This window comes from Macrotis lagotis, chromosome X (assembly GCF_037893015.1).
Source record: "Macrotis lagotis isolate mMagLag1 chromosome X, bilby.v1.9.chrom.fasta, whole genome shotgun sequence".
Lineage (NCBI taxonomy): Eukaryota > Metazoa > Chordata > Mammalia > Peramelemorphia > Peramelidae > Macrotis > Macrotis lagotis.
In genome coordinates, this window is record NC_133666.1 from 586,711,883 (window position 1) to 586,736,536 (window position 24,654).

General features: G+C 34.4%; 1 protein-coding gene across 2 annotated transcripts in view; it reads left to right on the forward strand.

Moving 5' to 3' along the window:
- The window catches only part of FAM91A1 (family with sequence similarity 91 member A1), a 58,837-nt gene that overhangs the window by 12,573 nt on the left and 21,610 nt on the right, over positions 1-24,654 (forward strand). The window contains exons 2-11 of one of the 2 annotated variants that reach the window (XM_074201619.1): positions 5,602-5,686; positions 7,036-7,187; positions 8,262-8,319; positions 15,090-15,157; positions 16,047-16,160; positions 16,888-16,978; positions 18,571-18,633; positions 23,021-23,127; positions 23,951-23,989; positions 24,427-24,539. In XM_074201619.1, coding sequence (XP_074057720.1) covers positions 5,602-5,686; positions 7,036-7,187; positions 8,262-8,319; positions 15,090-15,157; positions 16,047-16,160; positions 16,888-16,978; positions 18,571-18,633; positions 23,021-23,127; positions 23,951-23,989; positions 24,427-24,539 — 890 coding nt within the window. Of the gene's footprint in view, positions 1-5,601; positions 5,687-7,035; positions 7,188-8,261; positions 8,320-8,350; positions 8,815-15,089; positions 15,158-16,046; positions 16,161-16,887; positions 16,979-18,570; positions 18,634-23,020; positions 23,128-23,950; positions 23,990-24,426; positions 24,540-24,654 lie in introns of those variants that run through there. The other variant, XM_074201620.1, reaches the window with a different exon arrangement.

Below are 24,654 nucleotides of genomic sequence, written 5' to 3' on the forward strand. Positions count from 1 at the left end.
CCCACTGGGTACATATATATTCAATATTGAAATAACTTTATTGTCTATGGTACCTTTTAGGAGAATAAAGTTTCCTTCCTTATCTCTTTTAATGGTATCTATTTTTGCTACTGCTTTGTCTGAGATAAGGATTGCTACCCCTGCTTTTTTTACTTCAGCTGAAGCAAAATATATTTTGCTTCATCCTTTTACCTTTACTCTATATGTATCTCTGCTTCAAATGAGTTTCTTGTAAGCAGCATATTGTAGGATTCTGGTTTTTAATCTACTCTGCTATTTGCTTATGTTTTAAGGGAGAGTTCATCCCATTCACATTTAAGGTTATGATTACTAATTCTTTATTGCCCTCTGTGCTATCTTCCCTCTGTTTATATTTTCCCCCCTTCCCCCCACTTTTATCCATATTCCCCAGTATTTTGTTTCTGAATACTAACCCCTTCAGTGTGTTTGCCTTCCTATATCACACCTTCCCCTTTCTTTCCCCTTTCCCTTTTTCCCTTTTCCCTTCCCGTCCTTTTGTTATTTCCCTTTATTTCCCCCACTCCCCTTCCCTTTCTCTGTCCCCCTCTCCACTTTTCCCCTTTTAATACTTGAAAGGTTAGATGTTTTATAAGTTAACTGAGTATGTTTAGGTTGACTTTAAGCCAGGTCTGATGAGGAGAAGATTCAGGTGTTTCTCCTCTACTCCCTTCTTCCCCACTATTATCATAGGTTTTTTGTACCTCTTAATGTAATGAGATTTACCCCATTCAATCCCCTCACTCCTCCCATCTCTTTCCTGTCCCCCTTTTTAGGGAGGTAGTGTATTTTTTTAGATCATTCGATCTAAGTCATAGAAAATTCTGAGTGTCTGTCCCTTCTAGTTCAGTATATTCTATTGAATAGAGTCAAAATTCTTGAGAGTTATTAGAGTCTTTCTCCCAAGTGGGGTTAAAGCCAGTTACCTCCCATTAGATAGCAGTCCCATGGATAGGTCATGAATGTCCATCATTTCTGGCTAGGTATATTGTCTCTCTGTTAGAGTTACATTTCTCAAGATTTATGACAATCTTTTTTTTCCCCCCATCATGGGATAGCCAGTTTCAACTTACTGGATTGCATTTTTTTTCTTTTACTGCCCCCCCCCCCCCCTTTTTACCTTTTCATGTGTCTCTTGAACCTCCTGTTTGATGTCCAAATTTTCTGTTTAGCTCTGGTCTTTTCATCAGAAATTTTTGGAATTCTTCCATTTCATTAAATGTCCATCTTTTTCCCTGGAAGAGAAGGCTCAGCTTTGCAGGAAAGTAGATTCTTGGCTGCATTCCAAGCTCCCGTGCTCTTCGAAATATCTCGTTCCAGGCCCTTTAATCCCTTAAAGTTGATGCAGTCAGGTCCTGCGTGATCTTTACTGTGGCTCCTTGATATTTAAATTGTTTCTTTTTGGCTGCTTGCAGGATTTTCTCTTTTATCTGATAGTTCTGGAGTTTGGCCACAACATTCCTTGGTGTTTTCATTTTAGGATCTTTTTCTGGTGGGAATCGATGTACTCTTTCAATAACTACTTTGCCTTCCAATTCTATGATATCAGGGCAGTTTTCCATCACTAGGTCCTGTAATATTAAGTCCAGGCTTTTTTTCTCTTCAATGTTTTCAGGAAGTCCTATAATTTTCAGGTTGCCCCTCCTCGATCTATTCTCGAGGTCAGTGGTTTTGTTGATGAGGTATTTTACATTTGCTTCTATTTTTTTCTATTTTTGATTTTGTTTAACTGACTCTTGCTGTCTCATGGAGTCATTAGTTTCTGTAGACTCCATTCTTTTTTGGGGGGAGGAGTTTTCTTCATTAACCTTTTGCAACTCCTTTTCCAATTGGTCAATTATACTTTTGAAAGAGCTTTCCATTTGACCAATTGAGGTTTTGAGAGAATTAATTTCTTTTTGCATTTGCTCATTTGAGGATCTGAGAGAATTATTCTCATTTTGTAATTGTCCAGTTGATGATCTGAGAGATTTATTCTCCTTTTGTGTTTGTCCAATTGTACTTTCTAAGGTTTTGTTTTCTTGTTGCAAGGTATTAATCGTCTCTCCCAAATTTTTAAGCTCCTTCCTTATTTCTTCAAGGAAGTCTTTCTGTGCTGGAGACCAGATTGTATTCTCCTCAGAGATTCCAGGTCTCTCTGAGTTGGGGTCTTTCCCTTCCAGGAATTTTTCTATGGATCCACCTTTCTGCTGACCCTTCTTCATTATGCTAAGACCTTGAGTTGGGGGGGGGGGGGCTGGTTCACCTGGGCTTGGGATCGCTAAAGGCTTTACTGAGTGCAGTTTCTCTGGCTGACCGGTAGGAGGTGCTGGTTGCTTTCTCTGGAGTGTCTGTGACCTTGGTTGAGAGGCCTTCTCTCTTTGCTTGAGGGGAGGAATTAGAGCTATTGAATTCTTTTGCCTTCAATCAATGGTGGGCTTTACCTTGGCCTGAGGTCATTCCTCAGCTGGGCTGGTTCTTTTGCTCACACACCTGGGCCTGAGGCAGAAGTAGTTTGCAATTGTTTGTTTTGGAGGAGGCCTCAGTGCAATGGAGGGGTGGACTCAAGAGTTTCTCAGACCCGAGGAGCCCAGGGATGGTGTCCTCAGCTCTCCTGCACCAGACCTCTCCCCACAGCCCCGTCCCCAAGCTCCAGGGGGACAGCATCCACACCAGCGCCTCTGCTTCCCCACGGACCCAAGCCCCTTTCATCCAGCCCCACCCCTGATCCAGCAGGTCCGGCTCTTGGGCCCTCAGACTCCCGGTTCCAATTCAGCTGTTAATCTAGCTGATTGGGGCTGATCCTCCCTCTGAGCCCAGACTCACCCGCCGGTACTTGGCCAAAGCTGCTGCGGGAGACAAATCCTGAGGTAGATGTTCTTTCTCCTGGCTTTTCTTTCTGGGTTTTGTGGGTTGGATTTCTTTTAAGAGGTTTGTTTCATGTGATAGATGGGGAAGAGATCAGGAGACTTCCTAACTGTGCCTGTCTTCTCTCTACCATCTTGGCTAGAAGTCCAGCATTAAATCTCTCATAATTACCCCTTCATTGAAAGTTCTTTTTCCCCTGAAAGAAGTTGTTCAGTTTTGCTGGGTAGTTGATTCTGAATTATAATCCAAGGTCTTTTGCGTTCCAGAATATCATATTCCAAACCCTACGAACTCTTAATATAGACACTGCCAAATTCTGTGTAATCCTGACTAGTGACACGGTAATTGAATTATTCCTTTCTGACTTCTTGTAGTATTCTCTTTGACTTGGGAGTTTGTGAGGTTTTTTTTGGGGGGGGTGGATCTCTTTCAGGAGGTGCTTGGTAGATTTCCTCAATTTCCATTTTTATCCTCTGCTTCTAGGATCTCAGTGAAATTTTGCTGGATTATTTCTTGAAAAATGAAGTCTAGGATTTTCCTGGAAATGACTTTCAGGTAGCCCAATAATTTTTAAATTATCTCTCCAAGATCTGTTTCCCAGGTCAGTTGTTTTTCCAATGAGATTTTTCATATTTTCTTCTAGTTTTTCATTCTTTTGGATTTGCTTTGTTTCTTAATTTCTCACAAAGTCATCTGCTTCCTTTAGCTCCATTCTATATTTGAAGGGGTTATTTTCTTCAGAGAGCTTTCTTATCTTCTTTTACAACTGGTCAGTTTCTGCTTTTAAAGGCATTCTCCTCATTGACCTTTTGGACTGCTTTTTTCCATTTGACCCAAACAGGGTTTTAACATGTTATTTTCTTTGGTGTTTTTTTGCTCTCTCCTTGACCAAATTGCTGACTCGGTTTTCATGATTTTCCTGCATTGCTCTTGTTTCTCTTTCCAGTTTTTCCTCTACCTCCCTTACTTGCTTTTCAAAGTCTCTTTTGAGCTCTTCCATAGCCTGAGACCAACTCCTATTTTTCTTGGGAGACTTTGGTTACAGAAGCTTTGACTTATCTTCTGAGTATATATTTTAATCCTCCATGGGACCAAAGCAATTTGGTACCCTCCCTCCTTTTCCCCTTCCTGGGACCTTAATTCCTTCAACGTCTTCTGATAGGCTCTGATTGCTCTCCTGGCTTGTGCTCTGGTCTGTTGATGACCATAAGCCCTTCCCTCTTCCTGGAGCTATGGGGAGGGTCCCTGCTCCTCTGTGATAGTATGGGACCCAGACTGCAAGTTGGATTTGAGTATGGACAAAGCAGCAGAGTCCTGTCCCAGGGATAGCAGATAGACCTTTGCTCCATAGTTCCTCCCTATCCCCTTAAGCAGCTGCTGGGTGACTCTACAAGTTCCCATCATGAGGCTGCCCTGAGATTGGTGCTGGCCTGGGTTCCCAGCTCGCTCTAGTGCAGCAGAGTTCTTCCACCAACCCTCCAAGCCAACCCTGACAACCCTGGGCCAAGAGGTTTGTAAACTGCCCCCAATGCCACAGACTCAGGGATCCAGGTACCCTGTGTGCTGTTTCTGGAATGCTGGAGTTGGCTTGCTCTGGTGCAGTGCTGGGGACTGTTTCCAACCCTGGTTATGGTCCTGGTAGAACAGACCTTTCCCGCGGATCTACCAAGTTGTCTTGGGCTGGAAAATTGTTTCCCTCAGTCTTTCTGTGACTTTTGCCCCTCTAGAATTTGGTTAGAGTCATAATTTTACAACATTTGGAGTTTTTTTGGGGGGAAGAGCTTCTGGGAATTCCTGCCTCCTTGCCACCCTTTTGGTTCCTGCCTAGCATTCATTTTTACAATATTTTGATTTCTTCCTTCCCTTTCCTCCCCTCTTTTGAAAATAGTAGGCAGTTTGATTTAGTTTGTATGTGTTATCATGTAAAACAGTTCTAGCTCAGGTGTTTACATAGACTAGTGCCCAACTTGTGGTAGAACATTCTCAGTTCATATTGTTCTGATCAGCCATAGTCTGACACACTGTAACTTGCCTCTAACATAGTGATGTCACTTTGGTCTTCTTTGATAATGAAGGACAAGAACCAGTCATTTCCATATTAGTCTCAGTTGTGGAAGAAGAAACAGATCAAAGGGGGGAAAACCCATAAGAATAAAGTAATTAAAAAATGCTTTGATCTACTTTCAGAGTCATCAGTTTGTGTTTTTCTTTTGAATATGGATAGCATTTTCTTTTGTGAGTCCTTTGCACTTGAATTAGATCATTGTGCTGCTGCTAAGAGCTGAGTCATTTTATAGTTGATCATCACACAGTGATGCTGATACTATATACATTGTTTTCTTGGTTCTGTTCATTTCATTTCCATTGGTTTGTACAAGACCTTTCAGGTTTTTCTAAAATCTGCTTGTTCAGTCATTCCCCAATTGACGGCTATCTCCTCAATTGCCAGTATTTTGCCACCATTGAAAGAGATCTATAAATATTTTGCACCTGTATGTCCATTTCCCTATTCTCTATGGGATATAGATCTAATAATGATATTGCTGGATCATAGGTTTACACCGTTTGATTGCCCTGTGGTTATAGTTCCAAATCATTCTCCAGAATGGTTGGATCATTTTTCAACTCCACCCGCAGTGCTTTAGTGTCCCAGTTTTTCCACATTCCAACATATATTATTTTCATTTTTCTGTCATATTAGTGAAAATATTTTAAATTTGCATCTTTATTTTCTAGGGTCTTGGAAATTCACAGAGAGAATATGAAAAGCAAGTTGTGCTCTATAGTATCAGAAATCAATTACGATACAGAAATAACTTAGGTAAGTAGATATTTTATTGTTCAGATATATAATACTAATATTGATTTTTAATTTTAACAAATTTTCTATAAAGTTTCAGTGTGTACTTTGTTACTGGTAGCATGAGGTAGTTGATAAGAGAGCCAGCCTAAGGATTGGGAAATCTTAGGTTCAGAATTATCTCATACAATGACTGACTATATGACTGTGCACTTTCTGTAACCCCAGGTTAATTTTCTGTGCCCCAGGCACCCAAGGCCTATGCTCTATCCACTATGCCACTTTCTTGTAGTTGCTATGCTGATTTGCATTGGTAGAGGGAGTTTCCTTCCTAGGATTTAATAAACCAGTGAAATCAGTGATCCAGATTTTAAAAAAAGCAACAACAAACTTAAAACCTCACTAAAAACTTTGCAGCACAGAAATGAATAGACACTTATGGATATTTGCATTATCCCATAATGAACTTATCAATTATCAATAAATAAAAAGTAATTCACTTTGTAGCACATTAATAGCTACTATATTTTCTTTATGATTTCACTGAAAATTATACGGCAGTACACTTTTTTAAATAGATTATGACATTCTCAGTTAAATTTTTTTTTTTGTAGGTTGGAGTTGCATAAACTTTATTTTTTTACTTTCCAGATGACAGTTATTACACTAGTAACTGTTACAACTTTAATCACTCGTACTTTTATAACCAGAAACAAGTTTAGATATATTATTCTACAGTGTTTGTAGAATCTTTTAATTAAATTTCTTGTATTTAATTTTAAATCCTAAATAATAAATTTATCATTTTATTTCATTGCTTGCTCTTTTCTCTTTCCTAAATTTTTAATGTGTGTGTTTCAGGCTTGGTATTTTTAGAGTTAGCTTGCTTTATTTACCTGATGTTACTGTGTTAGCATTTAGTTTAGCTATCTTTCAATTTTTTTGCTTGTTTAAATGTAGCAGCCTTTGAAAGAAAACAAATGACATTAGTTAATATTATTCAACATTTAATGCAGCCTTTCCTTATTTAGCTTTTTTAGAGTCTTATCAAATTAGACTTATAAGCGACATCTAATAAGGTGTTATTTTAAAGTCCAGTGACTTCTGTTACAGAAAAACTGTTATTTTAGTCACTTTTTTCTGAAGAATTATATTATCATGAATATTTCTTTAGTTTCCTTAGATGAAAATGGAAAACATTTCTCCATCTTTCTCAGATTTTGTTTTCTCATTTGATTCATCTCAATTTTTCTAGTTTTGTGTTTCATTCTCTGTGTTTGAATTTTATTTTCTATTATTGTTGTATAATTTAAATAATAATTAGTATCAGTAATGGAGGATCATGGATTTGTTTTGCTTCTTTTAACCAGTTAAACATGTCAAGAAGGATGAACGCAAGTACTATGAGGAATTGTTAAAATATAGTCGAGAACATCTCATGTTGTACCCCTACCATTTATCAGATATTATGGTAAAGGGCTTGAGGATAACACCATTTTCGTATTATACTGGGATAATGGAGGTGAGTTTCAGTATTGTAGTTAAAATTAATATGGATAAACTCTTATAGAGGAAAGGCTTCTTGTTAACTACAAGTCAAGACAGAATTGTAACTGATGCCAGTCTTTACTCATGTATGTACATGCATACTTAATGCTTACTGTGCTATTGTAATTATTTGTTAATCAGTTAAACACAGTTGTAAGGGGTTTTTTTTTGGCCTCTTAATTATGAATTTTTAAAATTGATTTCTTAGTATTTAAAGTTTTTAGTAATTTTTAAATGTTAAGGTTAATGAAACGTAATAAAATAATTATCTGATTACTGATTATGCATGTGGTATAAATAATAATGGTATGCCCAAGGTTTCAGTAAGTCAATGAAAGAATAAAGAAAAAATGTTTTTGGGTTCTTGACTTGAAATCATTCTTTGTCTTAATAATTGTTTTAATAATAATAATAAGAGACACTTGGGATCAATTATCCCAAACCAGCCCAATTCTATTTTTTACCATTACAGGATATTCACTAAACTATTATCTCTTTTGGTTTATAGGCACTATATAAGTAATGGGTCTTAATTTCCACATTTATCCACATAACTATTTAATGGGGAAATATTTTGTAGATTGACTGACTTTATAATGTTGATATCAGCCCATTTTTGACTTACACTTAAAAGAGCAGTGACTCAGTTCTTGGTTAAGAAATTCTATTCTCTGCTCTTCTGCCACTGGTCTTTTTATTGGAGGGTTCACTATTTAATTTTCTCTTATGGAAAAACTATGGATTTGGGTGGATGAGAATTGAAGGAACTGGGTTCTTGAGTTTAATTTTTTTAGGTTATTTAATCTATTATCTCCACAGAGTAGGGAAAATATAACTGTTTGGGACTTGTTAAAGGGGAGAAAATATCATTTCTTAATAGCTTAAGTTGGGAATAAGTGTCGTGTATGCTATAGATTACTAATCTATGCTCTTATTCTTATAACACAATTGTTCCAGTTCTTTGGTACCATAGCCAAATAAAAACATTATTTGCCCACCTAAGTTACCTTAAAAATCTTTATAGAATATATTATTTTCTTTTTAAAAGGACATAATGAACAGTGAAAAAAGCTATGATTCATTGCCCAATTTTACTGCTGCTGACTGTGAGTATTATTTATTCAATTATGTTGAACAAAGCAATGCACACACATATATACATCCATACATACTATATATATATGTGTATATATATATATATATGTATATATGACACTTTTTGAATTACTTTGTTTTATATAAAATGTTGTAGAGCAGTTGATAGTGTTGATTCTTTATAACAAGGATTCTTGTGAATTGTATTAGGCAGTTCATTTGAGGTTCTGTTCTTCATCTAATTATCAAAGAAAAAGAGAAATTAGATTGGGTGAAAGGGGAAATAATTATAAATTTCTAGAGGGAATCTGTTCTTTCCTGGAAATCTGATTTGCATTAGTGAGACTATTAGTAGAAGGTGAAGTGGTTTATTTATACATTTAAAAAAAAATCTAATTTTGATGTATTGTCAGAATATAATATAACCCTCTGATTTCTTTTTTCTAAGGGTGTGATGGCTGTCAAGTAGTGAATCACATAGAATATATTTTGTTCTTGGGAGTTCTGTAAGTGTATAACATGCTGATTCTGTTTTATTGTACAAATAGACTAATCTTCCAAGAACACTTTATTTGAACTTAATGTCCCTTTTAATATTTAGTGAATTTAGAATAGTTTTTAAACTAGACAAAAGAATCATCTTCAGAATAGGCAAAAAACTTTTTGGGATTAGTGTTTCTTATTTTATTAGTGTTTCATTCAGTCTAAGAAATATTTTTGATGTGCATATGATGTGCCAGTCACCAGGCTAGTTGTTGGGGGATGTGAGAAATTTTTAACATTTAGTTGAAAGAATTGTATATAAATGACTTAAGTGCTGACAATTTTTGAATCTTGATATGCTACTTTATTTCAGTGTTTGCTTTAAATTTCTAGCTGTTAAACAAGTGAAGTAAAATTTTGTGTTGTATATTGAATGAGATTCTTTTGATAAACTCATTTGTAAGAAGAAGCAGCTATCTGTGTTTTGAATAGGTTTTCTGTTTACTGACACAAAGACAAAATATAAGCAAGACTTTTTAAGGAACATGAGAATCAATGAGGAAAAATTCATTTTGTAGTTACATATCAATATAATCTACAAAGTAAAACTGAATTTTCATTAAGGGAGCATGTTGAAATTAACCAGATGGCTATATATAAATAATATATAAAATGAAACAACATTAGATTTCAGGTTCTTATTGATTTTAAAAAGGCCTGTTGATTCTTTTTTTAAGAATGCAAATAAAAATAGAGAAAGCTTTTTACCAAAGTTCAAAAACACACAAACTAAAATATTAAATGTTTTGGGGGGGGGAAAGTAATTTATAAAACTGGCTTCCATTGGGAGATGAGAATTTAAAAACCATCATTTACATATGTCTTGTATCAAAAAATGTCTTTCCTTAAAGAAGATTTACAAATCTAAATAACATGGTAAAGATAAATAGAGGATTAAAAGGTTTAGAATTTTAAATAACAGAATCAAAGGATTTCAAACTAGAAGGGACTTTGGAAGTCATTCAGACCCATCCATACTCAACCATTGTTTGCTTGTCTTGAATAGTGAGAAGTTATTTTCCCTGAAAGCAGCTCTTTCTAACCCTTATTGTTTGAATTTTCCTACCCTTGTTTATCACCCTAGATTTATTATGGTGGAGATTACTTCCTACATGGGCTGACCTCTGGTCACTGAGCTTCTTTCTGACTTTCTCCTTCTCTAATTGTCCCTTGTTCTGTGCTCTGGGACTAGAACAAGTGTAGACTGTTCAAATACTTTAAAAAAGGAATGATACCCCTGGACCATGTTTTCTGAGTTTAGTGTCCCCCTAATCCTCCCAGCTGATTCCCAGATCATGAACTCCCATAGCTACCCAGTCCTTATGCCTTTCTGGAAGAATGAGTCTTTGTGGAATGCTTTGTGAAATCTAGTTTTCTCTCATTTGGATATTGTGTTTACTTCTTCAATTCAGCAAGTATCATCAATTTCTTATGTGTAAGCAGTGTGGTGGTTGCAAATTCAGATAGAAATGAGATGGAGCTTGCCTAGAGGGTTCCACATAAGTAATCAGTAAATATTTATGAAGTGCCTATTCTGTGCTACAGGCAGTATAAAAGTATATATGCAGTCTTCAGAGATCAATAAATGCAAGATTCTTGGTTGTCATATATTATAAACATTTATTGTCTCTGTCATATTTATCTCTAAAACCTTAAGTGCCATGAGAATAGGAACTTTTTGTGCCTGGGACAATTCATTATTATATATATATATATATATATATATATATATATATATATAATGACTACTGAATCCAATTGAAGACCTAAGCACATTTATATGTTAGCTGAACACCAGTACCAACAGTGTATTGTAGTTTGTACTAATTATGCTAGAATTCAATTCAACAGATAATTGCCATATGCCTACTATATGCCAGACATTGCTAAGAGCTTAGGCATTAAAGACAAAAAACCAAAAACTTCTCCACTCTTAAAGAGTTTCATTATTCTGGGAGGAAGCATGAAGACCACTAAGTAAATGCATGTAGATACAAAATAAATTGAGTAATTTTGGGGAGGAGGTAATATTGACAGTTGGGACAGTCAAGAAAGGCCTTATATAAGAGGTGTCATTTGAACTGAACCATGAAAGAAATAATTCTTCTAAGAGGTGAGGAGAGAGAGCATTCTAGACTTTGGACAGGGGTGGGCAGCCCATGCCAGGGCCTGGAGGTGGGAGGTAGAATATTAGAGATGCGGCATAGTTAATAGGTCAATTTCATAGGAATATTGAGTCAATGTGGGGAAGTAATATGAAAGAGAGAACCACTGAGACTCATCGTGAAATTCAAATGGTTAAACCTGTGCTTTTAAGAATATCAAACTGGGGAATGGATTGTGGAAGGGAGAGGCAAAAAGCAGATCACTTAGGCAACTATTGTAGTTGTTGAAGTGAGATGAGATGAGTGTTTCAACTAGTTTGGAAGATTTATAATTTGAGAGGAGTCAGTAAAGCAGACATGTTAAGTTTTAAGATGTGGCAACTAGTTTGATATGGGGAGGCTCAGGTGAACGTGAGTAAATAGTAAAGGTTTGGTGAACCTGGATGACTAGAAGGATGGTGGTCCATTGAATACAATAGGAAAATTTAGAACAGGGGAACACTAATAATATGAAAAGTAGGTATTAGTTGGCTGACATTTAAAATAATTTAATTGGAAAATTTGGCATGTCATGAGAAGGGAATGTGACAGTTTAATACATATTTCAAAGGTAGCTTTGTTGATTTGCCTAGTGTGTGACAATAAAAGAATATGTGCTGTGCTTTGGAACTCTTGCTCTGGAGGGCTAGGGTGTCTTGGGAAGTACTCATAACTGCAATGTAGACAGACCAAGTCTCTGTGGTGAGAAGTGGAATACAGTAATTGATAATGTTTCTCTTTCACTGGAATTCTACCCTGACTGGGACTGGGAATAGGGCTATCTTCCTTATCTTGGCCACAGCTGTATGTCTCTCTCCTTCCTCCCCTTTATCAATACCATCAAGTTTTCATACTAAAATGTCCGAGCTAGTATGAATCGGCTTTTCATCTAAAATGTAAATGAATCTTCCTATTTTTGAATTTACTCTCTGAGCTATGACTGCAAAAAAGGATTTAGTAATCTACAAATGAGGAAACCTTTTTGGCAATAGATGGGAAAAGAAAGGGGTTGTCTAGGAAACTTATGAGATTGTTAAATTAAGGGAATGCTAAAGAAAGGCTGTATACACATTCTAAAGTATTTAACAGTCTCTCATGCTATCATTATAGACCAGATGGAGAGCTGAAAGGATAGATGAAATCCACAATTCAGCTTAGATTTATAAATGGTTGAATGATTGGACTCAAATAAGCACATTAATGGGTTGATTTCAACCTAGAAAGCTCTTGGTTTCTTTTGACTCTGTAATGTTCAACATTTTTGTCAGTGACCTGGACAAAGGTAATTTGTTTATATGTTAGGTAAAACAAAGCTTGACTGAACAGTTGCCATATTAGATATTAGATTTAATATCCAAAAATGAATTCAACAGGTGAATAGAGCCAATTACAGTGATAGACCAAACCTAAATAGCAATAAAAATAAAGTCAGAATGTGGGGCCAAAAAAATCAACTTCATAAATATAAAATGGGAGAATAGCTAAGCAATATTTCATGTGGAAAATATATGGAAGTTTATTAGTTTACAATTTCAAGATGAGTTAGCAGCATAATATGGCAATCAGAAAAGCTAATTTGGTATTAGACTGTATTCTGAGAGTCATAATATCTTGAAGTGATGGTTCTGCTGTGTTCTCATCTTGATCAGACTATATAGAATGTTATGGTCAGTCCTGGATTTCATGTTGTTTTCTTCTCCTTCATTTTTGAGGAAGACCGAAATGACATCATAATGTTAGGAATAAATTACAGTATTTCTGACTGTGACTAATCAAATCTATATGAGCTTGGACAGAACCAAGATTCACACCTGGGTCCAGTGTGTGGAAGGGTGGAAAGAGAAGAAAAATAAATCAGGAAACTTTAAAAATAATATATCAAGAAAAGATTAGGACTGAAATGGTAGTGGAGAGGTGTTGCAATAGAAGTAGAGAGTAAAGCCTGGTGCAAGAGATTTTGGTGAAGTAAAAATTGATAGTAGTTGATAAATCATTGGATATAGGGAGAGAGTGTGAGAGTGAAAGAAAGGGGTCAGAGATAACTGAAATTTTGAACGTGAGTGACAAAGTGCCAGTAACAGAAAGTAAAACTGAGAAGAATGGCAGATTTTATGAGGGAGAGAAACTCATTTTATCCAAAATCTTTTTATATGAGGGATCCCTATGTCAGTCTGGTGAAATCTATGAACTCCTCAAATAATATTTTAAATGCATAAAACAAAATATATAAGATTTCAAAGGAAACCGACTTTACTGAAATAAAGATCTGGCTTTCAAATCCAAGTCCACAGACCCCCTTTCCCCACCTCCCCTTAAACATTTTTTTTCTAGATTTCTTTAAGGTTCATGGACCTCAAGTTAAGAAGTGAAATAGTGAGGAGATAAAGGCAACAGGTGAAGATTACTCTTTTAAAAGTTTAGCAGTTAAGGCAGAGATAGAGGATGATAATTTGAGAGACTGCCAGTTCAGGGGAGAGATTTTGTTTGTGTTTAGAATAAGGGAGATAGTTTATTTTTAGTCAGAGGAGAAGGAGTCAGGAAAAAAGATAGTAGAGACTGAAGGTGAGAACAGAGAAGAAAGTATCTGATTCTCTAAGGTCCTTGAAAGGGCAGGGATATGATCAAGACACAGGTATTTCCCATAGAAAGAGTTTTAACAACTTGTGACTACTTTCTTTAGTACTAGAGGATATTTAAAGTCATTTTATCTGTTTTACTATGATAAGAATGAACTCTCTAAAAGATGAAATTTGTCTAAGATCTCACAGATAGGTAATGATAGTCCCAACAGCAGAACTCATATCACCTAGAACACAGGTTACCTTATTCCCAATTTAATAAAAATGATAATGATGATTGTGATTATCACAGACAAAATTATTTCCCACAATTGGAATGGTCCAACTAAAATTTATCAAAAAAAATTTTAATAGATGTCATCATACCAATACGCAACAATCTCTGAACAATTAGGATTGAAATTTTTCATAGTATAGAGATCTAGTGGAAGAACTCAGATGATAGAGGAATGAAATGAAGTACATCATCCCCATCTTCCTATTAGTTTTTCCAAAGATGCTTTTGGTGAACCCAAAGATGAGTTTATATCACAATAATTTTATTCAGTTACAGAAGATGTTTAGTTTGTCTTCTTATTTAGTAATAAGATATAGATCAAAAAGATGTAAAAGAATATTAACTTATGGGGTGGCTAGGTGGTGCAGTGGATAAAGCATTGACCCTGGAGTCAGGAGTATCTGGGTTCAAATCCGGTCTCAAATACTTAATAATTACCTAGCTGTGTGGCCTTGGGCAAGCCACTTAACCCCATTTGCCTTGCAAAAACCTTATTAAAAAAAAAGAATATTGACTTAACCAGCGATTGTCCTATCTCTCTTAATTTCTTTGTAAAAGATGAGAACAAGATGAATCATAATGATGATTCTAAATGATATTTTATATTTATATGGCCCTTTAAATTTACCAAACCCTTTATCTTATTTAGAATTTGCCAGACCCTTTATCCTTATAATAACTCTTGAAGTAGGTAGTATAAGTATTATTATCCCTATTTTACAGATGAGGAAACTGAGGCTCCAAGAGGTTAAGTGACCTATCCAAGGTCACACAACTATTTCTGCTGCACCATGAAGTACTGTTAGTATTAGGAGAGGGCTATACTTCAGGTTTGTAAGTTTTCAGACTCACCCAGGAACCTAACCTCTATTTTTATAGGCAAAGAAATTCCAAGTTCCAAATTAAATTTAAACTCTATTCAAATGTTGAAGGTTTTCTCTAAAAACTGTATTTTTTCTCTTGCTTCTCTTGAAATTAAGAGATTTTCTGCTTTTAAAAAATAATTTAATTCAAAAGAATATTCAGGTATCACAGTAATGCTTGTTAGGGTTTTTATGAAAAGACCTTTAATTCTTCTGCTTGAAAGTATTTCTAATTTTTCTTGATTTTAGGATTTAGTATTCAGCTAAGTATTCAAGGAAGAATAAAAACTGAGAATAAGTTATTAAGAATTATCTATAGCATATTAATATTAAAAGTATATAAGGAATGTATAACTTAAGGATTCTTTGTTTCAGGTCTAAGGCTTCTTGGCATAGGAAGAAATCAGTATATTGATCTTATGAATCAATGTAGGTCATCAAAAGTAAGTTGTTTTTCTTTTTTCTAAGAACCCTTTCTTACCAGACAATTCTGTTTAATATAGGTATTTTTGTGAGGGTAGTATCCTGGATTACAGTTCTTTTTATCAAATTAAAGTCTTTTAAAACACATGTTTATGCAAAAAAACCTAATTTATCTCCAGCAATTAATTTCTTACACATTTATACAAATAGAAATGTTTAAATTTCTAAACAATGGTTGGATATTTGCATTTTTCTATTTCCCTCTTCTCCCCATTCTTAATATTAGCCACATTGAAGAAGTGACTTTATCTTTTCAAATAGTTTTCACCTAAATTTATGTATATTCACCAAAATTCTTTGAATTGTCATGGGTCACTAGGAGTTAAAGAGACTCCTAGGAGATGAGGACATTTCTCCTTTAATAATACTCGATATACACATACCCAAACATAGTTAAATATATTCTAACATAAATAATTCTGAATACCTTCCCCCATCTGCCTCAGATCTATGATTTTCTCCATGGAGGGTAATCCTGATTTAGAAACTCTTTCCTTTTGAGTAACTTGGGGGATGGATATCTCTTATTAGTGAGTTTGTCCTTGGGTGCTTAGAGGTTGAGCAGGTGACCCATTGCCAGATATCTGTGATATGTCAGGGGCAGGCTTGGAACCTGGGGCTTCTTGCCACTAGGTTTGGTCCTTTATCCACTTCATTGTTATCTATCCAGAATACTTAATGTGCCTTTTAAAACATATTTTTGAAATCAATGTATATATTTAGCCTTGAGAGTATTCTCTTAAAAGAGGGGTAGGATACATAATATTTTTTTGACGTAAGGGGAAGTCATAATTTTTTGGCTTGGCTGGACAAGTTAAATGTTATCTCAAATGGACTGTGCCACTGCAGAAATTTTTCAGAAGGAAAACTGCTCGTGATCTTCTGCCAGTGAAGCCTGTGGAAATTACTATAGAGGCATGGTGGGTGGTTCAGGCTGGTTACATCACAGAAGATGATATAAAGGTAATTAAAAATTTTTTTCTGAGTTCACTATAGAATTTTTTGTTAGATTAGTTTTGAATTTGCTTCAAAAAGATACACTTCCATACTTTGCTTTAATTTTAATACTTCAAAAAAATCTGGGATTTACTGCTTAGACAAATTACAAACACTATTATAAAAGAGTGATTTTCATTATGTCCTGGGGTGTCAAAATTCATAAGCCTTCTTCATTGAACTACCTTAGGTTACTTCTTGTTGGATGAGCATAGTCTGTCATCTCTTCTCAGTGTCTTTCCGACTTGGAAGCACCAACAGAGAATGAATTCTGTAGCCTAAGTCTTTGAAAACACAAGTCATTTCCTTGCTACAATAAGGCATTGTAATAAAATTCTTTAGATCTAGTGGTTCTGATAACCTATTGTTTTTCTCAAAGAAAATAAAATTAAAAATCTCAGAGTAACAAACAGAAAGCAGATCTGTAGATCTATATATATAGCAAATTCTCTTGAAATCCTTGCTGGTATAGTTCTAATTCTGGTAACCAAATGAATAAGTAATGTACCCAATTTTGTTTGCAGTAGGGGTGAATTTTATAGGACACTGAGCAAATGGAGTGAAATATCCTTAAAAATAATGAACTCATTTTATAATATTTATAGTTTTAGTTTAACATTTTAACAATAGTTTTTAAGAGACTTATGGATTCAATTTGGACAAAACTTAATGAAGAATTTATTATTTTCCTCAGATATGTACTTTGTCTGAGAAATGTGCTATTGATAAGATCATCGATTCAGGTCCTCAGCTGTCTGGATCTCTAGACTACAATGTAGTGCATAGTAAGTGGTAAATTATAGCATTCTTTTAGGCAACATGGTTTAATTGTATTTAAGCCATTGAAAGGTTTAGTAACATTTATTTCCTGCTTAATGTAGATGAAACTCTTGTTTCTTAAGATGTTTTCTATGAAAATGTGCATTCAGACATTTCAAGTGTTCATTGTTTCCTAGTAAAAAAAAAATAAATGAACTAAAAATTTAAAACAGTATGAAAGAGACTTATCTAATCTTGAGCATACTCAGAAAATTACCCAGAACCATGATGCATACTAAAATGAGAAATCTTAGTAAATATATAACTTTGGGCAAATTACTTAATCTCTCTTAATCTGTTTGTTCACCTATAAAAAGAGAGGGAATTGGATTAGATGACTTTAAGGTTGCTTCTAACTCTACATCTATGAACCTGTGATTTTAGGAATAAGATAGTCCCTTGCCTTCAAATAGATCAGTTGGGCGATGAGAGGAACATATATGAAACAAATAGAGAACAATTAATTGTGACTTAGGGTTAGCGCTAAATAATATACCATTGGCTGTAGATATCTATGGAATTCATAGAGAAGACAATGTGCTTGGAGGATTTGGAGAAATAGAGAGTCCTAAGCTATTCTACCTATTATAAATTGTTAAGAGGAGTGAGCCTGATATTAGGAACATTAGACAATGAAAGAAAAGTCTTATTTGAAGGAACATAAAGTATTATGTCTTTAGCTTTTTAATTTTGAGATGCAATATGGAGGAGATAGTAACACATTTTATTTGTAGATTGTCAAAATGAACAGGAATATGTTAAATACTAAGAATTTTGCAAGAATATTCCTACAGTAGGTAATATAACTGGGTTCACAATCGAGAAGTTTTGAACTGAATTCTTCACTCAGTCATTTACTAATTATGTGATCCAAGGTAATTCACTTAACTTCTCTGGTCTTTAATTTCTGTAAATTATTTTCATTTCATCTTCAAAATGAGGGTACTAAACTCTAAAGTCCTTTCCAATTCTAATTCTATGGTTCTAAGCCTGATCTGACAACCTAGAAAAGTTCTGTTTTAAATTATGAAAGCATAATAATAATAATAAATTTTAATATTTAAGAAGTAGACATGAAATAATTTGCATAATCTATATTTATTTGTAGTAGAGGTTTGGAAGAGTAAAAGAGAAAAGGAATAGAATTTCAGAAGTCATTTGAATGGAGAGAAATAGCAAGTGTTTTCAAGCTAAAGGAGCTACATGTTTAGTAGGTTCTAAATAGAATGGCTTAATTCTTGCTTCTTGCTCTCCTATTAGGAGGGTTAACCTCATTCTTTTGTCATTTTTTGCCTTCTAATTTATTGATAGCTAAATTTTAAAAAACTGTAGTTGTATGTAGAAATTGTTAATATTGTCATAAATACACAGAATGAAAAATACTGAACCCAATTAAACCTATTTTAAAATAATTTGATACAAAGTACTTGTACTTTCCTGCAAAATATTTTCAGTCTTTTGGGGGGAGTTGGAGGGAGTAAAAATAAGAAAAGAAAATAGTTATTTTAATTTTAGTTTCATCTTGAAAATCTAAAACAATGTATGCTTGTTTCTATAGGCTTATATAACAAAGGATTTATTTATCTTGATGTTCCCATATCAGATGACAGTTGTATTGCAGGTATGTATATCCTAGTAGTACAATACATTAAAGCATTTTATTAAGTGCCTATAGTGGATACTGTGCAGAAAAATGTGTTAGATGGGAGAAAACAATATTTATATAAGAGACGGTCCTTGCTCTTAAGAAGCTTGCAGTTCAGTAGACGGATAAGATGCCAAACCAGATAGTTTTATACCATAACAGTATTTCATAATAAATGCTTTGCAGAATGCTGTATGAGTAGGCTTAAGGAGGAAGAAAGTTATAGTTGTGGGAGGTTCAGAAGTCTGTGGAGTAGGTAGTATTTGAGTTTCGCTTTCCTGGATGGGTAGGGTTGTTAAGGAAGGTGAAGGGGGAGGACATTCTGATAACTTAAGGTTTTCAATAAAATACTTCATTTTCCTGATTTCTTAAATGACTTATTACATTTGGTTATCTTATTTTTCCTTAAAAATTTTAATGTTTTTGTGTTTATGCTCTGCCCTAGTTGTGGAGAGCACTTAAGAGTTTTAGAATACTTTTGAATACCCTGTTCTCTACAGCATGTGGTGGCAATGGTGAAGATCAATTGTGCTATTCTGACTTGATTTGACCCTGATAGTGAAAGAACTTACTTTGCTCATTTTCTACTTAAAACAATATGAAAGGTGATTGGGTGATATTTAGGTAATAAATCAGATTTAATCTCATAAAATACATTTAGACATGATTTGTATTAGAAGAATGTACTTAATGAAATAAATATTCGAAAGAGTAATTATTTGATACTGGAAATACTTTCAAAACTTGAACCAAAGGGAACTCTAAATCTAAAAAACTTAGTGAATCATATCTACACCAAGAATCTAATTTTGATATTAAAAAATGTATATGAATAATTTTGACTACTTAGATAGTTTGTATTTCTCTCTTTCCTATACAAATAAGCTTTGATAATAGCTTCTACATCTTCACTAATTCTCTGTAGATTGGCTTTAGTCCCTGACATTGCAATTTTGAAAGACACTAATGACTTTACAGTTGCAAATTCTTTTACCTTTCTATGTCTTTGTTCACTTGGTATTGGCAGCTTTTGGTGCCTTTTGGTGACTGCAGCTCCTCCTTGAAACTCTGTGATGCTATTTTTGCTTAGTTATCTTCCTGCTCTTCATACTGCTACTTCTTTGTCTTCTTTGCCAGGTTTTCCTGCCCCTTAAATGTGGGCAGCTTCAGTCTTCATGACTGTTCTTTCCCTTAGAAACTATGTCGACTTTAATGACTTTAATTTTCACATCTATGCAGAAAAATTTTAAATCTATTCCTAACCTGACTTCACTCCCAAGCTGTAGTCTCAGACTTTTCAATACATGGACATTTTTATGTGGTTACTCCACTAGCATTCAAGTTAAAAAAAAACCTTAAGCTGAACCTCTGATAGCTAGATAGTAGAGAGGATATGTAATAGTTTATGGCTGTGGACAATCACTTCACCTTTGTTACCCTCAGTTTCCTCACCTGTATATTGAGAATATCTCTCTCAGATTGTTGTTATGAAGATCAAATGATATTACCTTTAGTTACTTTGTAAGCCTTCAAGTGGTGTATAAGTAAATAGAAATGCTTCTAATTTTGCCCTTCAAACTAACTCCTTCAGATGTCTATATTTCAGTTAATGATACCATTATTCTTCATGAAAAATGGAGTTATTAATATTTTCAGTCTTATTTTGCATGGTAGTTGTGAGAAAAGTATTTTGTAAACCTTACCGTACTCTTATAAATGTAATTTTTTTTCTTTCTAATCTCAGAGACTAGGAATCTTGAAGTCATCTTTTCCCCTCTGTATTTGTATTCTTTGGTATAGTGATTTTATTATTTGCTTTCTTATGTCTGCCTTTGTTTAATAAAAGTATGATTTTCTTTTATCTTCCTCTCTAATGCTCCCATATAACAAACAAATATATTTAAGCAACACAAACCTACACTTTGGAAATGCCGATCAGCATACACTGTATTCTGCTGTTATGTTATCCACTAGGTGATTCAGCCAATAGAATGCCAGGTCTAAAGTTATAAGACTCCTTTTCCTGAGGTAAAAATCTTTCCTCAAACACTTAGCTCTGTGACCTTGTGCAAGTCACAACCCTGTTTACCTTAGTTCCTCATCTGTAAAATGAACAGGAAAAGGAAATCACAAACCTGTTCATTATCTTTGCCAAGAAAACCTCAAATGGCATCACAAAGAGTCAGAACTGAAATGAGTAAACAATAACAAGTTGAAGTGAGGGGAGATGAATTTTATTTTTTTAGTCATTTGGAGAAAAGATTAGATATTATATTGAGGTCTTTTACATTGACATTTTACTTTTTATTAATGTATAAATTGTGTCTGCTCTGCATTTATGAATACTTTATAAAATTTACTGTTTCTTATGGTACAATAACAATCCCTTTGCATTCATATATCTTAATTTATTTAACTGTCCCCTAGTTGATGAGCTCCCACTTGCTGTTTTTTGATATTACTAAAATTGTTTCTTTGAATGTTTTTGTGTATAGGGCAACTTTCCTTTTGTTTTTAATCTCCTTGGGATATATCCCTAGTATTGTGATAGAACAGAAGATTTATAGCTTAGTGATTTTTTTTGTCAACTAAAATTCCAAGTTGTTTTTCATAAGTGGGACTAAGTCACAGTTGTACCAACAATCTCCCAACAGTTGTCATTTTTGTATTTTTTCAGATTTTACAGTTTGAGAGATTTGTTATAACAAGTCAGAAGTGTTATAGTTTCTTTTCTGTTTCCACTGTCCCTATCTACTCCATAAGAACAATTAACTAGCAAAAACCTAATTTAGTCTTTGATCTTATGCCTAAACTAATGAAATACCTGGTTTTCCCTTGTCCCATGTCTCTTTCTCCTTTGATTCAACTTGCACATTTTCATATTATAAATCTTTTTAACGCACAAGTTTGATTATGCTGTATTCCCCAATCAGAAACCTTCAGTGGCTTTGCATACACAAGGTAATCTAAACTCTTCTGCTTGTCATGTGATTCTTCATACTTTGTTCTACACATGCCTTCCAAGGCTCATCTCTATCTCCTCAACTTCCTAAACTCTCCCACTCTAACCAAGCAAGATTGTTGTGAGGAAAGCACTTTGTAAACCTTAGCATATTACATAAACATTCATTGTTGCTCACTGTCTCCTGAAGATACTTTGTAATTTCCCATCTTTGTGCTCATCTACCTGGCATCTTTTCTTTCCTCCCTGCTTTTCCAAATCCTAGTTACAAGACTTTTGAGACCTAGTCTGAAATTTTCTTTCTCCTCTCCAAACACTAGGAGCAGTTTTTTTCCCCTTTACAGCAATATATTGACAATTACTTCAAATTACTTCAGAAATTTGGCAGCCATTGTTTTTGTTGTATGCCAGTGAGTAACTCTCTAGCATACTTATTGCTTTTTGTTTGGCAAATAAATTCACAATAAACATTTTTACTTCTTCATATTGTTGACAGCTTGTACTTTTAAGTTAAAATTCATTTTAGTCATAACTTTAAGGTATAAGATAAAAACGTTACTCAACCATACTCAGAAAAATCAACTGAAGGGCACATATAAGTAAAAAAAAGTTTAGAATTTTTTCCAAGAAAAATTTGAAATTTGCTTTTAAAATTAAGAACGTAAAGCACAAAAGCTCAATCAAATAAATATAAAAAATTTTCTAAATTATGCCTGCTTTAATTCTAAATTATCGTTACTTCAGAGGACAGGAGAAGAAAGAGAGGGATAAGGAATCAGAGGGAGAAATGTGAAGATAGATTAGGGAAGAAGCAGAAGAGGAGAAAAGATTGAATCCTAGATGAAAAGAGTAGGGAGGTAGGGGAGAGTGCAGCACATTTTCTTCCAATCTAGTCACTGCTGTGCATAACATTGACTTCATTTTTTTAAGTCATCTGCTCCCTGCCTTGGACTTTATGTAATAGTTGATCACAGAATAATCCCAAATTCCACTGAAGCAACCTTGATTTCCTCTGTCTTCTTTTCAGCTAACATTTTCATAGAGATAATGAATGGCCTCTCTAGTAATCTGTTTAGCATTTGCTTTTAAATTCTTGAGAGTATGGTCCTCAATTCAAGAGCTTAATATAGGCTCAGTATATTTGCCAGAGGTTCTCAGGCAGAACTTATATGATCACTTCTCTGGGTGTGCTATAAATGAACAGCTTTGTTAAGTAAAATTTTTTTATATATAGCTTTTACTGTATGTCCTTGGGGACCCAGAAACTTTTAGATTCCCTTATATTCTTAAGTCAAAGATCAGATTCAGATGACTGGCTTTCTGTCCTTGATAAAATATTTAAACTATGGATTAATATTTATTAAAATTCTATATCTAAGGAAATATATATATTTTTTTAAGTACCACCACTTGAAGGTTTTGTAATGAACCGCGTCCAAGGTGATTATTTTGAAACTCTACTCTACAAGATATTTGTTTCAATAGATGAGCACACTAATGTTGCAGAGGTAAGTGTGACATTTCCTATGACAAATAGAATCTTAGAAATATAAAATGTACTTATGTAATAAAACAGTTGAAATCTGATTTGATAATTTGAATAAATTAGGGTTTTTTAACCAGTGTTAAAGGTCTAATTATTAAAGTTCAAATTATTTTTTAATACATTCATAATGGAAATTTTTAAAAAGTTAAACCGTATATATCTTATCAAATGAATTGCCCAGGGCACACAGCCAGTATGTATAAGAGACAGCACTTGAACTTAGGTCTTCCTGGCTCTTTATTCACTAAGCCATGGTGCCTACTGGAAATTTTCAGACAAAAAGAAGATAGTCTTTAGCATCAGGGAACTTAAAATTCCATGGATTAGGCAGGGGAAATAAGTGTACTGAAGAAGAAAACAAAATAAGTATGGATAGAATGGTAATGGTGAAAATAATGGGACCTGTAGGTAGGAATAGGTGAGCTCCCCATAGGAGGCAGAGGCACTGAGCCTGGAAGGGAAGTCCTTGTGTTGAGAAATGAGAAGAGGCATATCAGCATTTCAGGCATCTAGTAGCTGCCCAGTAGTAGGTCTGGGAGGGGCTCAGGATGCCTCCATCTAAACAGCGCAGCTATGAGAAGTCACCAGACAGGCCCTGTAGAAGCAGGAATAATGAGTAGCATAACTTTTCTGAACCTGTGGGCTTTAAAAAAATTTGGTTGGTTCTCTGCATCATTTTTATAGTTTTTCAGTTTTATAATAATAATGTCATCATTGGGTAAAATGTACATATACTTTAGAAGCTTTTATTTTTTGAGTTCTTATTTTTGACTTTTTTCTTCTAGCTTGCAAATGTCCTTGAGATAGACTTATCACTAGTGAAGGTATGTAGTTTTATGTAGAAGTATAATTTTATTTCATTGTTTAATTGAAAGCTAAATGATTGTGAACTTTTTCTTCTTACTATATGCCAGTGAAACTGGGAGGGGATTGGAGGCTACATTGAAATTTTCAGGAATATTTTAAGAAAGTAACAAAGATTAGAATTGTTAGAACCTTTCTGGGTTCTGGGTTCTCCTGTGTTTTTCATCCTAGATATATCAAGATACCCAGGAGGATATATCTGTCTGTCTGTCTGTCTGTCCGTCTATCATCTATCTATCTAGCTAGCTAGCTATCTAAAACAACGATTTAGGTAGTTGTGGGGTGTGAAAATGTTTAAGAACCATAATTATAAACTGTCCTGATATTTTCCTTCATACATTCTCTGTAGGTATTTTGTTTTCATCTAAATAGTAATCTGCATTTTTTTAATTTTCAGAATGCAGTCTCCATGTACTGTCGCTTAGGTTTTGCTCATAAGAAAGGACAAGTAATTAATCTGGATCAACTTCATTCATCATGGCGGAATGTTCCTTCTGTGAACCGATTAAAGTAAATGCTTTTATAGAGTCATGAAATTTTTAAGATGCAGAGGGCCATAGCTATTCTAAACTCCCTTATTTTATAGATGAGAAAAACATGACTATGAACTGATTTAGCCAGGGTA